Here is a 14,873-nt window from a genome sequence, read left to right as displayed (position 1 = left end):
GTAAGCCAAATCGCACCATCAAACCCAAGCCACCCAAAAGCGCGTGTTCTCCACTGCTTTTGAAGCAATGCAGCTGCCGTATTGCGAAAGTCGGCAATGACCATGAAGCGGCTCGACGAGCGGAGCACAATCGACCGGCACCAAAGTACCCTCTCTCGCGCGCTCCTTTCCCTCGCCACTCTCCCGTCTGGCTGCTGTGTGATGTTGCAGCACGCCTACTCTAACCAAGCAGAACAAGCGAGGAACAGCTTGCCCTGCGACGACTGACCCACCGCTGGGAAACCACAACAATTAAAACCCACCGCACACCGTACGGCCTTCAGTACTGCAAAACCAGCCGATGCAGGAGGTGGGGAGGAGGCAAGGGGAAGGGGGACCGGTGTCAGATTGGCGAGTGACAGCTTGGAAGTGATTGTGAAGCGCGCGTTAGGGAAGAGGGGGAGAGACAGCAAGAACCAATCATCTCCAAGCCATCCCGACGCAACACAAGCATGACACATACACATAGACACACAACTGAGCTATCAGTATTGTGATGTTTGCGGGGAAGGTGTTTGTGGAGGTCCTGCGAGCTCACTTTGTCATGGTCTCTGATTTTTGCGCAAAACACCGCTACATCCTCAACAGATGAGATTGATAGAGTTTGCCTTTGGTCTGCTACTACTACTGCTGGGCTTTAGCGTGACAAGTCGCGTCCAGGTGGCACAAGCAGTCGATGCATGCAGCGTGTGCAGTTGCTCGGGAACGGTTGTCAATTGTTACGGCAAATCGCTGACAGCCATTCCGAGCGGAATCCCAACCGCCACCACCGACCTGTGAGTATTACCGTTGGAAGGGAACGTGCATCGATGCGTTGTCCTTCTCATTGGCAATACGGTCAATGCGGTCGACAGGACTCTCTGGAACAACCTGATCACCAGCATTCCCGCAGGCTCATTCGCTGGCCTGACTGCATTGACTTTCTTGTAAGCAAGCAACAGACAGGAAGAATCACACAAACGACTCACTCGTTGGCGACTCTATCTGTAGGCGAATCGATAGCAACCAGCTCACCAGTCTTTCGGCAAACACATTCACAGGCCTGAGCGCGCTGACACAATTGTACGCAATCGACGACAGGTAGAATCATCATTGGACAAACAAATTGGCTCACTTGTGAGTGCAGGGCTCTGAACAACAACGGGATTACGAGCATTCCAGCCTCTGCATTCTCAGGGCTGACTGCGCTGCATAACTTGTAAGCAAAGACAGTCAGTCGGAATCACAGACAAAACGGCTCACTTTTGTTTCTTCCTTTTTTTTTTTTTTTTTTTTTTTTTTTGGCAACTCCGATGGAAGATATCTGAATGACAACGTGATTACCAGTATTTCTGCAGATGCGTTCACAAACCTGACTGCACTGAATTACCTGTAAGCACCCAACGCTACGACGAATCAGACGCAAATGGCTCACTTGCAACTGTATCTGTAGTGTTATGCATAACAACCAAATCACCAGCCTTCCCGCCTCTGCATTCGCAAACCAAACCGCGCTGACACAATTGTAAGCAAGCAATGGCATCAAGAATTGCAGACAAAGCAGCTCACTCGTTTGTGCCAACAATCATCTCTAGGTTTCTGTTCAACAACTCGATCACCAGCATTTCCGCAGACGCGTTCACAGGTTTATCTGCGCTGGTGTACTTGTAAGCGAGCAATGACATGACGAACAACACACACGAGGCTGACTCGTTTGCCGCTCCATCTTTCAGGGCTCTGTACAGCAACCGGATCACCAGCATTTCCGCAACCGCATTCGCAAGCCTGACTACGTTGAACTACCTGTAAGCAAGCAAAGTCTTGATGCAACAAGCCACAAGCGGCTCACGCATTCGCGGTCACTTTGTAGGTATTTGCATGCCAATCAGATCACCAGCATTCCGGCCGGCGCATTCACAAGCCTGACTGCGCTGATTCTCTTGTAAGCACGAGCTCTCATTGCACATGCTTGATCAACCTCTCTCACTTTGCAATTTTGTTTTCTCAGGCCGTTGAATGACAATCCATTCACCACGCTACCGCCCGGTTTGTTCAAGGGCTTGCCAAATGGGTTGTATTTGTCGTTTAATTCGTCCCAAGTGTTCCGCCCGCTGAGCCCCAACAACTTTACTTTTGGTGGAAACACTATCGCTCCGCCCAGCATGTACGGCAATGCATCCGACCCAAACCGTAAGGGTGCAGGCATGACTGCAATTTCCCGTATCATCCTTTTCACTGACGTTGGTACTTTAGAGTGTGATACAGCCTGTGCCACCTGCTACGCCGCAGGGTCCGGGGCGTGTTGCGGGACCAATTGTCTGACCTGCATTTCATCCGCTCGCTGCACTCAGTGCTATGAAGGCTTCGGCTTGATCGGTGGATTATGTTTTTCGCTCGCTTCCCTCGCTTCAGCTTCCAGCGCCTCGGTTGCCTCAGTCGCGTCCACGCAATCAGCCTCGGCTGCCTCGATTGCCACAACCAGATCTGCATCCATCGCCTCCGTCGCTTCAGTCGCCTCCACGCAATCTGCTTCTGCTGCTTCGGCTGCCTCGGCTGCCTCAACCGGCTCTGCTTCGATTGCGTCTCTTGTTTCTGCTACTTCGGTCCTCTCGGCATCCTTTGCGTCCGCCGCGACAGCATCTTCAGCGTCCGTTGCAACTGCTGCAAGCGTCTCCTCGGCAACCGTCGCTTCTGATGTTTCTGCTACCTCGGCATCTGCAGCATCTGTTGCGTCTGCTGTGTCATCTGCATCGGCGCTCTCGGCTTCTGTTGCGTCAACCGCATCGGCTTCTGCAGCATCTATTGCATCCTCCATTGCACAACATGGAGGTGGCGGCTCGCAAAACTCGTCTTCATCTCCCGCAGCTGCCATCGCTGCTGCTGTCGCGGCTGTTGCGGTTGTTGCCATGCTTGCTTTGGGATACTTCGGGCGACGCCACCAATCGCAACGACGTGCCGGCATGCGACAGAAGGACTCTGCAGGTCCTATCTATCAGGAGGCCATTGCAATGACAATCTCACCTCTGAGCCAATCGACTCGAGCTCAAAAGGAAGAGGACATTGCAGCCTACGCGGTGGTCGGTCAAAAGCAGCTAGAACCGTTGTACCAGGCTATCGCGACGAGCTCTACAGAGGTGGTCTACGATTACGCAAGCGCGTACGTTGCCGGCAGCAATTCTCGACGCATTCGTGAGGGCTTGACGATTGTGAAGCACCTTGCCAGCGGGAACTTTGGCGACGTGGCACTGGGTCAGGTGCCTTTCAACGTGTTGCCGCCAAGAGCACAAAAATTGCTTGCGCCTGCAGCATCTGAACCCGTGCAAGTTGCCGTCAAGTCTCTGAAGTCTGATGCAGATGAGAAATCCCGCAAAGACTTTGAGAGCGAGGCGAAACTGATGGCGCCGTTCGTGCATCCGAATGTCGTGCGTCTACTTGCGGCTCTCGTAGAGTCAGAGCCCCATCTCGTCCTGCTCGAGTTTGTGCAGTACGGCGATTTGCGCACGCTGCTGCAAAAGTCCAAGCTCCACTCGCTTTGGTGGACGCACAACGAGCAGATCCATGCCATTCGCCAGATTGCACTCGGCATGGAGTATCTGGGCACGCTGCACTTTGTGCACCGTGATCTTGCCGCGCGCAATTGTCTCGTGGGGCAAGGAATGATTGTCAAGATTGCCGACTTTGGACTTTCTCGCGAAATGGCCTCCGAGAACGACTACTACCGCATGCAAACGCGTGGCAAGCTTCCCGTGAAGGTGAGTCAAGAGTTCGTGCAGGTGTTGTTGCTGGCAGCATTGATACTGATTTTGTTAAACTTGCGTTCTCCTTGCAGTGGATGGCTCCCGAGACTATGACCTTCCGAAAGTTTTCTTCAAAGTCCGATGTGTGGTCGTTTGGCGTAACAGCCTGTGAGTCGGCGGCTCTATCGCAACAGTGTCGGCTAAACCTTTTTCTCACTTGCGACAATGCTTGGTTGGTAGGGGAATGCTCCAGTCACGGCGCAAGGCCGTACGGTGAGATGGACGGACGCGATACTCTGGCTCATGTCGAAGCTGGAGGTCGACTGCCCATGCCGCAGACCTGCATGCCCGAGCTCTACAACGTGATGATGAGCTGCTGGGACATGTCGCCCGAGAACCGTCCGACCTTTGCTCAGCTTGTCCGCACCCTGACAGCGCTTCAAGATGGGACGACGATTCGCGAAATCGGTGCCATGCTGTGAATACGATCAACCTGAATTTCCGGCTTTCGATTGGATTTTGGGCAGCAGCAATTGCTGAAGGATTCATCCGCAATCCACCGCGATTTCCGTGCAGAAGTGAGTTGCTTTTGTGCCTGTCTGTTGAATACAAGTTCCGGCGTTTGTGTCCTTTTCTCTCTGAACACTGTTCAGCCGCCGTCGTCGCTTGGATTCCGCGTTGCTGTGCCGCGTCGGCTCTGCGACGTCCAAACAATTCTGCGTTTGAATTCTGCAGCTCACATGACTGTGACTGCACTTTGTTTGGAATTGTTGTTGCTGTGCCTGAGAGCGCTGCATGTTTTCGTCCCGTTGACTTGAACGGAAGGCGTGAAAGTGGGTTTTGCTTGTCCTGTTCCACACCTTGCTGTTTTTGCATAGATAGCCGTCCAACAGTCCAACCGAAGAGTCCATCGTGGGTCACTTTCTGGTCCTCTTTGCACGAGTTCCGCCGTACTGCTGTACTAGTATGAGAAGCCAGCACTCGAGACCGGACTCAAAATCGAAGAGGGTTACACTAAATATCGACTTGTGTTGCACAGAGCCCCAGCTCCAAAACAACAGCCACTTTGAGGCCCACCTTCGAGCCTGTCTCAGCCACCACGGTGACTTCGATGTGCTTGCGGTGGTGTTTGACGTGTAGAGTGCCTGTTGCTGCATCGAGTGCGAATCCGCGCGCCTTATCAGGCTCAAAATACATGATCATTTAGCCGATCATTGGAAATACCCTTATTTGCTATTATTGTGTTTGAACCGATGCGGTTTTAGTGGGTTTGTTTTGTTCGCCGATTGTGTGTTGAAATGGCTTTCCGATGGATTTCCAGTGATCTCTTCACTATCCCGCATCGTGAGACCCTCGGCTCGGGTCCTGTTATCCGCCCTCCATGAACGCCAGAGAGTGAAGCAGCTTCGTTCCCACAACGACGGTTCAGTTTTCATTCATTCATTCATTCGTTATTGTTTTGCTTTTGTTTTGGTTTGTTTTCTCATTTTTTTTCCCTTTCTTTTTGCTTTTGCTTTTTTTGCCGCTTTGCTTCCAAAAGTAAGCCATCATCGAAAGCCAATCAAAGCCAGAAATGCGAGTGTCTTCTTTCGCTTTTTTACCACTGCTTCTGACGAGCGGCGCGAACGTCCGCCATGAGTGGGGTCGACGAGCGAGGAGTGGCCGCCGAGCGCTTTGGAATCACATTGCATGGCTCTCTCTCTTTCGTCGCCCTGCACCCTCGCTCGCTGTCGCTGTCTCCCCCTGCCTCCAATGCTCTGAGAAGCTCTGTTATACCAAGTTGGTCATGTCTGCTGAACCAAGCCGATCAAGCCAAGCTGAAGAAGAGACAGCGAACATGAAATACATTCGCACACAACGCCTCCCCTTGATGTGTGGCCGCTTGCTCCTGGCTCTCCTGCAGGCGCGATGTGTCGACGAAAAAAAAAACCAAACAAGTGGAAGTGATCATGAAGGGTTACGCAGGGAGAGCGCGAACGGCCCGCACCCCGGGTTGCGGAGCGGGTTCTGATCTTGTGGGAAATGTTGTGGGAAAGAGCTGCAATGCTGAATGCTTTGAAGCCATCTTCACACCCACACTCACTCACTCACTCACTCGCAAAATATTCATATGCATTGATATTACTGGCGCTCAGCACTGTGACGCATTGCGGTGATTCTTGTGCTGCGCTCACTGTTTCCGGTCAATTTCTCCAACTCGCCATATTCCCGCTATTCAGATGACACCCAAAGGACTTGCCTTTGGTCTGCTGCTTTTGCTACTCGTCGTGAATTATCACGTTCAGGTGGCACAAGCAGCCGTTGCATGTGGCACTGGCGCCGTGTGCACTTGCTCGGGAACTACTGTCAACTGCAACGGCAAATATCTCACAACCATTCCAACCGGAATCCCTGTCACTACAACCATCCTGTAAGTGTTGTGATTGAGTTGACCTCAAATTGAAGATTCTGCCCCCTCATGATTGGTGTACGGCCGATAGGTATTTGCAGAACAATCAGATCACCAGCATTTCTGCAAACGCGTTCTCAAGTCTGACTTTGTTGACTTACTTGTAAGCAAGCCACGAACAAAGGCATGACACAAACGACTCATTCGTCTTGAGAGTTAATTTGTAGGTCTCTATCGAGCAACCCGATCACCAATATTGCCTCGTCTGCATTCTCAGGCCTGTCTGTGCTGAACACCTTGTAAGTAAACGATGTTCGCAAAGTCGTGAAGCGTCACGCACAACCAGCTGACTTTTTTTTTTGCAATCGTTGGTGTACTGTAGGGATTTGACCAACAATCAGATCACCACCGTTCCTGCTAACGCATTCTCAGGTCTTTCTAAGCTGAATACCTTGTAAGCAAACAAAGACACGACGAAGCACAAACAAATGGCTCACTTGTTTGCGACTCCATCTGTAGGTACCTGTACAACAACTGGTTGAGTGCCATCCCCTCTTCGGCATTCACAGGCCTGACTGCGCTGACACAATTGTAAGCAAGCAAAACATAAAGAATCACCGACCAGTCGCTCATTCTTTTGGACACTTTCGGTAGGCTACTGCATAACAACCAGATCACCACCGTTCCCTCTTCTGCATTCACCGGCCTGACTGCGCTGCAACTCTTGTAAGTAACCAAGGACACGAAGAATCGCACGCGAACGACTCACCTTTTGAAACACCATCTGAAGGTATCTGTACAACAACCAAATCGCCACCGTTGCTATAGACGCATTTTCAGGCCTTACCGCGCTGGTCCAATTGTATGCAAGCACAACGGAAGAATCGCTTCTCGAACGACTCACTTCTTGTAACACTATCTGAAAGGTATCTGTACAACAATCAGATCACTAGTATCTCGGCAAACGCATTTTCAGGTCTTTCTAAGCTGAATACCTTGTAAGCAAACAACCACACGACGAAACACAGACAAATGGCTCACTCATTTGCGACTCCATCTGTAGGCAGCTGAACAACAACTGGTTGAGCGCTATTCCCTCCTCTGCATTCACAGGCCTGACTGCGCTGACACAATTGTAAGCAAGCAAAACATAAAGAATCACCGACCAGTCGCTCATTCTTTTGGACACTTTCGGTAGGCTACTGTATAACAACCAGATCACCACCGTTCCCTCTTCTGCATTCACCGGCCTGACTGCGCTGCAATTCTTGTAAGTAACCAAGGACACGAAGAATCGCACGCGAACGACTCACCTTTTGTAACACTATCTGAAGGTATCTGTACAACAACCAAATCGCCACTGTTGCTATAAACGCATTTTCAGGCCTTACCGCGCTGGTCCAATTGTATGCAAGCACAACGGAAGCATCGCTCTCGAACGACTCACTTCTTGTAACACTTTCTGTAGGCGTCTGGACACCAACCAGATCACCACCGTTCCTGCTAACGCATTCTCAGGCCTTTCTAAGCTGAATACCTTGTAAGCAAACAAAGACACGACGAATCACGGACGAATCGCTCACTCATTTGCGACTCCATCTGTAGGCACCTGTACAACAACTGGTTGAGCGCTATTCCCTCCTCTGCATTCACAGGCCTGACTGCGCTGACACAATTGTAAGCAAGCAAAACATGAAGAATCACCGACCAGTCGCTCACTCTTTTGGGCGCTTTCTGTAGGCGTCTGGACACCAACCAGATCACCACCGTTCCTGCTAACGCATTCTCAGGCCTGACTGCGCTGATTTACTTGTAAGCAAGCAACGTAGTACACAGAGAATTTCACGCGAACGACTCACTTTTTGTCACACTATCTGAAGGTATCTGTACAACAACCAGATCACCACCGTTCCTGCTAACGCATTTTCAGGCCTTACCGCGCTGGTCCAATTGTATGCATGCACAACGGAAGAATCGCTCTCGAACGACTCACTTCTTGTAACACTCTCTGTAGGTATCTCTACAACAACCAGATCACCACCATTCCTTCCTCTGCACTCACAGGCCTGAGCGCGTTGACGCAATTGTAAGCAAGCAAAGACCCCATGAATTGCACACGCGTGGCCCACGTATTTCGTATTTGCGTCGCGATCATAGGTATCTGTACAACAACCAGATTACCAGCGTTCCTGCAAACGGATTTTCTGGCCTTACGGCGCTGACGGACCTGTAAGAAAGCTCAACAAGAAGAAATCGCACGTTAACGGCTTACAATTTTGTGTTTCTGTTGTAGACGTCTGTTCAACAATACGATCACCAGCATTCTTGCAAACGCATTCACCGGCCTTACCAAGCTGACTTACCTGTAAGCAAGAAAGGACATGAAGAATCACAGAGCAGCGGCTCACTCGGTTGTGACTCGATATGTAGGGATCTATCCCTCAACCAGCTCACCAGCATTCCAGCAGGCGCATTCTCAGGCCTGACTGCACTGACGCAATTGTAAGCAAGCCAAGCATAAGCTTGACGGATCACAGGCAAATGGTTCACTCGTTCGCGAGTCCTTTTGTAGGCTACTGTACAACAACTGGTTGAGCGCCGTTCCTTCTTCGGCGTTCACAGGCCTTACTGCGTTGCTTTATCTGTAAGCAACCAATGACACGAAGAATCCCGCGCAAAAGACTCATTTGTGACACTCTATGCAGGTATCTGTACAACAACCAGATCACCACCGTTGCTGCAAATGCATTCACAGGCCTCACCGCGCTGGTCCAATTGTAAGTATTCAAGAATAGGAAGAGGCGGACACAGCTGATTTTTTTAATGAGACTGTGTGCAGGCAGCTGTATGGCAACCAGATCACCACTATTTCTGCAAGCGCGTTTGCAGGCATGAGTTCGCTGGTACAATTGTAAGCATCGAAGCACTAAAAGGATCAAAAGCAACCTGGCTCACTCGTTTGCGAACCACAGGTATCTATACAGCAACCGGATCACCGCCATTTTCGTAAACGCATTCACAGGCCTTACTCATCTGAGTCTCTTGTAAGCAAGCAAAAACTGGAAAAGGCGCCAACAAGCAGCTCACGACGCCATCTGCAGGGAACTTTCCAACAACCAGATCACCAGCCTTCCTGCAAATGCATTTTCAGGCCTGACTGCGATGACACAATTGTAAGCAAGCAAAGCATGACGACCCTCAGAAAGCAGGAAACTACTCACTGGGTGCGGCGACTCTTTCTGTAGAAGTCTCTACAACAACTCGCTCAGCGCCGTTCCCTCGTCTGCATTCACAGGGCTTACAGCGCTACAGGCCTTGTAAGCCAGCAAAGTAGTACACGAAGAATTGTTACGCATTGTCTCACATACATGTATTTTGGGACTTTCTGCAGGTTGCTGTACAACAACCAGATCACCTCCGTTGCTGCCAATGCATTCACAGGCCTCACCGCGCTGGTCCTATTGTAAGATCATAAGGATACAAAGAAGTAGCAGAAGAAGCAGACACAGCTGATTTTTATGAGACTGTGTGCAGGCATCTGTATCGCAACCAGATTACCACCATACCTGCAAGCGCATTTGCAGGCTTGAGCGCGCTGGTACAATTGTAAGCAGCAAAGAACTAAAGGATCACAGGCAACGTTGCTCACTCGTTTGCAAACCACAGGTATCTAAACAGCAACCGGATCACCACCATTTTCGCAAACGCATTTCCGAGCCTTACAAAGCTGACGTACTTGTGAGCAAGCGAGCGACTGGAAAGAGTCGCGAATAAACAACTCACTTGTTCGCGACTCCATCTGCAGGGATATTTCCAACAATCAGATCACCAGTCTTCCTGCAAATGCATTCACAGGCCTGACTGCGATGACACAATTGTAAGCAAGAAAAGCATGACGAACGACAGAGAACAGAGAACGGCTCACTTGGTGCGGCGGCTCGTTCTGCAGACATCTCTACAACAACTTGTTCAGCACCGTTCCCTCGTCTGCATTCACAGGGCTTACAGCGCTACAAATCTTGTAAGCCAACAAAGTAGTGCACGAAGAATTGTGACGCATTGTCTCACATATTTTGGGACACTTTCTGCAGGTCTCTGTTCAACAACCAGATCAGCTCCGTTGCTGCCAATGCATTCACAAGTCTCACCGCGCTGGTCCAATTGTAAGTTCACAAGGATACAAAGAAGTACACGCGCATGGCTGACTTTTTTATTGCAGGCAACTGTACGGCAACCAGATCACCACCATACCTGCAAGCGCATTTTCGGGCCTTTCTAAACTGAGTCTCTTGTAAGCTAGCAACAGCACAACGAATCACAAACGAGTCGCTCTCATTTGCGACTCACTCTTTTGCGACTCTATTTGTAGGCAGCTGAACAACAACTGGTTGAGCGCCATCCCCACTTCGGCATTCACAGGCCTGACTGCGCTGACACAATTGTAAGCAAGCAAAGACACGAAGAATCACCGACCAGTCGCTCATTCTTTTGGACACTTTCGGTAGGCAACTGTATAGCAACCAGATCACCACCGTTCCCTCTTCTGCATTCACCTGACTGCGCTGATTTACTTGTAAGCAAGCAACGTAGTACACGAATAATCACACGCGAACGACTCACTTTTTGTGAGTCTTCAGGTCTCTGTACGGCAACCAGATTACCACCATTTCTGCAAGCGCATTTGCAGGGTTGACTGCGCTGCAAGCCTTGTAAGCAAGCAAAGGTATGAAGAATCACACCTGCATGGCTCACTTGCTTTTGTGATACTCTATGGACTGTAGGTATCTGAACGACAACACGATTACAACCATTGCCGCAAATGCATTTGCTGGCCTTACCGCGTTAAATTGGCTGTAAGCAACTTCAAAGACTTCAGGAATCACGACCATCGGCTCATTCGTTTGAGACTGCAGGGATTTGTCCGACAGCCAGATCACCAGCATTCCCGCAAATGTATTCTCAAGCCTTCCTGCACTAGCGCAATTGTAACTAAGGCAATTACAATGATGATAATCACAGACAAATGGCTCACTTGTTGGCGAGCCTTTTTTGTAGGAATCTGTACAACAACTGGTTGAGCGCCGTTCCCACTTCTGCCTTCACAGGCCTGACTGCGCTGACACAATTGTGAGCAAATACAGACATGAGGAACCACAGACGCGGCTCACGTTATTCTGACACTGTCTGCAGGACTATGTACGGCAATCGAATCACCACCATATCCGCCAACGCATTCACAGGCCTTAACGCGCTGGCACAATTGTAAGCAAGCAAAGCCATGAAAAATCGACCAATTGGCTCAACTTCCTATTTTGCGGCACGATTTGTAGATTTTTGCAGAGCAATCAGATCACAACCATTTCAGCATCCGCATTCACGGGCCTGACTGCACTGAAGCAATTGTAAGCAAGCCAAGATTTGAAGAATCGCAGACAGACGGCTCATTCTGCAACTCTCGCCATAGGTATCTGTACGGCAACCAGATCACCACCATATCTGCAAACGCATTTGCAGGTCTCACTTTGCTGACTACTTTGTAAGAAGAAACTCCTGCTGCTCGTGCCTGATTCGCCTCTCACTTTGCCGTCTTTTCAGGACGTTGAATGACAATCCTGCCACCACTTTGCCGCCTGGTCTGTTCAAGGGCTTGCAGAATGGCATGGTTTTGTCGCTGCCTTCTTCGCAATCTCTGAGCCCCAACAATTTTACATTTGGTGGAAACACTGTCGCTCCGCCGAGCACATACGGGAATGCGTCCTATCCTTACCGTAAGTTTCAGAGCCGACTGCCAAGTCCTGTGTGATCACTTTATTCATAGACAGTGAAATTGCAGCGTGTGATACAGCTTGTGCCACCTGCTATGCCGCTGGGTCTGGCGCGTGTTGCGCGACCAATTGCCTGACCTGCACTTCGTCCGCTGTCTGCACTCAGTGCTATGACGGTTATGGTATGATGAGCGGATCCTGTGTCCCATTGGCTGTCATCGCCTCGGCCGCTTCCGCCGCGTCTACGCAATTCGCCTCGGTTGCCTCGGTTGCATCGATCGCCTCTGCCTCAGTCACTTCTGCTGCGTCAGCTGCTATCAAAGCATCGATCGCCTCCGTCGATTCGGTCTCATCCGCGCAATTGGCCTCGGCTGCCTCCATTGTCTCAGCTAGCTTTGCATCGATTGCGTCAATCGCCTCAGTCGCATCAGCGCTCGATGCTACTGCTATGACGGTTATGGTATGATGAGCGGATCCTGCGTCCCACTGGCTGTCATCGCCTCGGCCGCTTCCGCCGCGTCTACGTCCTTTGCTACCCTCGCGACCGCGTCTTCTGCTTCTATTGCATCCACTGCAAGCGCATCATTGGCATCGGTTGTTTCCGCAGCCTCGGCTACCTCGGCATCCTTTGCTTCTATCGTGACAGCATCTTCAGCGTCAATTGCATCTGTTGCGAGCGCGTCCTCCGCATCTATTGCTTCCGATGTTTCCGCTACCTCGGCGCTCTCGGCTTCTGTTGCGTCAACCGCATCGGCTTCTGCTGCATCTGTCGCATCCTCCATTGCGCAGCTCCGCGGCAGCTCCCAATCCTCATCTCCAGTGGCTGCCATCGCTGCTGCAGTTGCGTCTGTTGCCGTTGTTGCGATACTTGTCGCCGTTTTCTTTGTGCTGCGCCGTCGTCGATCGCAACGCCGTTCTTCAGGCATGCGACCAATGGACTCTGCAAAGGACTCCGCCGGTGGTCCGATCTACCAGGAGGCGGTTGAGATGACCATCTCCCCTCTTCCCCGTGTGACTCAATCTCACAAAGAGGACGACAGCTCGGTTTACGACGTGGTCGGCCAAAAGCAGCCAGAATCCCTGTACCAAGCCATCGCGACTGATGCGGTCTACGACGATGCTAGCGTCTACGCCTCCGGCAGCAACTCTCGACGCATTCGTGATGGCTTGACGATTGTAAAGCACCTTGCCAGCGGGAACTTTGGCGACGTGGCACTGGGTCAGGTGCCTTTCAACGTGTTGCCCCCAAGAGCGCAAACCTTGCTCGGACCGACGTCGTCCAAAACTGTGCAAGTGGCAGTCAAGTCGCTCAAGTCCAACGCAGACGAGAAATCCCGCAAGGACTTTGAAGGCGAGGCGAAGTTGATGGCCCCGTTCGTGCATCTGAATGTCGTGCGGTTGCTTGCGGCTCTGGTCGAGTCCGAGCCCCACCTCGTTCTACTCGAATTTGTGCAGTACGGCGACTTGCGTACACTGCTGCAAAAGTCCCAGGTTCACTCGCTTTGGTGGACACAGAACGAGCAGATCCATGCCATTCGCCAGATTGCACTCGGCATGGAGTATCTGGGCACGCTCCACTTTGTGCACCGTGATCTCGCCGCGCGCAACTGCCTTGTTGGCAAAGGGATGGTGGTCAAGATTGCCGATTTCGGGCTTTCTCGCGAGATGGCCTCCGAGAACGATTACTATCGCATCCAGACGCGTGGCAAGCTTCCCGTGAAGGTGAGTTGAGGGTGTGAATGGGGTTGTTGTTTGCAGTTTTCTTGATACTGATTTTGTTGAACTTTGCATTTGTAGTGGATGGCACCGGAAACGCTGACTTTCCGAAAGTTCTCGTCCATGTCCGATGTGTGGTCGTTTGGCGTCACAGCCTGTGAGTAGAGGAGTGTTTTGCTGAAATGTGCACACTTGCGTTGAGTTGAGATTTGACTTTTGATTTGGTGCATGTTGGTAGGGGAATGCTCCAGTTACGGTGCAAAACCGTACGGCGACATGGACGGACGCGAGACTCTGGCTCATGTCGAAGCTGGTGGTCGACTGCCGATGCCACAGACCTGCATGCCCGAGCTCTACAATGTGATGATGAGCTGCTGGGACCTTTCGCCCGAGAACCGTCCGACCTTTGCTCAGCTTGTCCGAACTTTGGCAGCGCTCCAAGATGGGACGACCGTTCGTGAAATCGGTGCCATGCTGTGAAGCATCCACCGCGACTTTCGTGTCAAATTGAGTTGCGTTGTGCCTGTTTGTTGAATACAACACTTTGTCTTTCGCTTTCTCTCAGCGTCGACTGTGTCGTTTGAGTGCGCTGAGTGCTGTTCCGCCAGTGCAGATGCGAATCAATGAATCGGTTCCTGTTTCGCACCTTCAAGGTGGTATTTTTGGGTCACTTGGTTTCGCTGACCAGTCTCGTCACTTTCCTGAGCACGGCGCATCACTTCGACCACTTTAGCACATGTACTGTACTGCCGCCTACAATGTAATCACTGAACGCGTTGAACATCGAAATCGATTTCTGCAAATCCAAAAACAAACGGCAATTTGAGGCCAAATTCGAACTTGTTTTGGCCATCACGACGAATTCAATGTGCTTGCGGTGCTTGAGTTGCACCCGCAGTAACTATTACTGCACAGAGCGAGCGCGATGCGAATACGTAATGCCTCATCATTCAGCCGATAATCATGATTAGGAAACAGCCTTATTTGGGGTTTTTTCTTCTTTTCGCCGGATGCGCGTTTGGTGCAATCCTGAAATGGCTGACCGCCGGATTCCCAGTGATGTGTTGTCTTCTCGGAGCTTGAAGTGCAAAGTCGAGACCTCAGCTCGGGACCTGTGACTCGTCCCTCTGTATCAACGCCAGAGTGAAACAACATTCATTGCCAACCACGTTGTTGGTTCACTCTCATTTTGTTCTTTCTTCCCTTTTTGCTCTTTTGTCGTTTTTGATTCGCAAAAGTAAGCCAAAA

At 50.9% G+C, this 14,873-nt stretch overlaps 2 protein-coding genes across 2 annotated transcripts; both read left to right on the top strand.

The window, feature by feature from the left end:
- Nucleotides 1–627: 627 nt before the first annotated feature.
- CAOG_07752 (tyrosine-protein kinase Src42A) lies at nt 628–4,966 on the top strand (the record flags this gene model as incomplete). The annotated part of the gene is made up of 16 exons (XM_004342776.2): nt 628–815; nt 894–965; nt 1,030–1,101; nt 1,166–1,237; nt 1,339–1,410; nt 1,472–1,543; nt 1,614–1,685; nt 1,752–1,823; nt 1,889–1,960; nt 2,027–2,208; nt 2,272–3,770; nt 3,848–3,923; nt 3,996–4,233; nt 4,369–4,501; nt 4,638–4,719; nt 4,795–4,966. 16 exons carry the CDS (start codon nt 628–630, stop codon nt 4,893–4,895), a joined length of 3,075 nt encoding a protein of 1,024 aa, XP_004342825.2. The 3' UTR covers nt 4,896–4,966.
- A 1,008-nt stretch (nt 4,967–5,974) lies between these two features.
- Nucleotides 5,975–14,105, top strand: CAOG_09123 (hypothetical protein; the record flags this gene model as incomplete). The annotated part of the gene is made up of 46 exons (XM_011272531.1): nt 5,975–6,165; nt 6,236–6,307; nt 6,372–6,443; nt 6,527–6,598; nt 6,664–6,735; nt 6,799–6,870; nt 6,935–7,006; nt 7,071–7,142; nt 7,208–7,279; nt 7,343–7,414; nt 7,479–7,550; nt 7,613–7,684; nt 7,750–7,821; nt 7,885–7,956; nt 8,025–8,096; nt 8,159–8,230; nt 8,302–8,373; nt 8,438–8,509; nt 8,575–8,646; nt 8,717–8,788; nt 8,850–8,921; nt 8,984–9,055; nt 9,117–9,188; nt 9,246–9,317; nt 9,390–9,461; nt 9,536–9,607; nt 9,679–9,750; nt 9,811–9,882; nt 9,950–10,021; nt 10,094–10,165; nt 10,236–10,307; nt 10,364–10,435; nt 10,514–10,585; nt 10,650–10,655; nt 10,782–10,853; nt 10,926–10,997; nt 11,058–11,129; nt 11,200–11,271; nt 11,335–11,406; nt 11,475–11,546; nt 11,609–11,680; nt 11,740–11,912; nt 11,990–12,215; nt 12,332–13,631; nt 13,707–13,782; nt 13,864–14,105. 46 exons carry the CDS (start codon nt 5,975–5,977, stop codon nt 14,103–14,105), a joined length of 5,022 nt encoding a protein of 1,673 aa, XP_011270833.1.
- Between the last annotated feature and the right edge of the window lie 768 nt (nt 14,106–14,873).

The sequence above is a fragment of the Capsaspora owczarzaki genome, assembly GCF_000151315.2.
Source record: "Capsaspora owczarzaki ATCC 30864 unplaced genomic scaffold supercont2.16, whole genome shotgun sequence".
NCBI lineage: Eukaryota > Filasterea > Ministeriida > Capsasporidae > Capsaspora > Capsaspora owczarzaki.
Note: the sequence above shows the minus strand (reverse complement) of the source record. Positions and strands in the feature narration are given on the sequence as shown.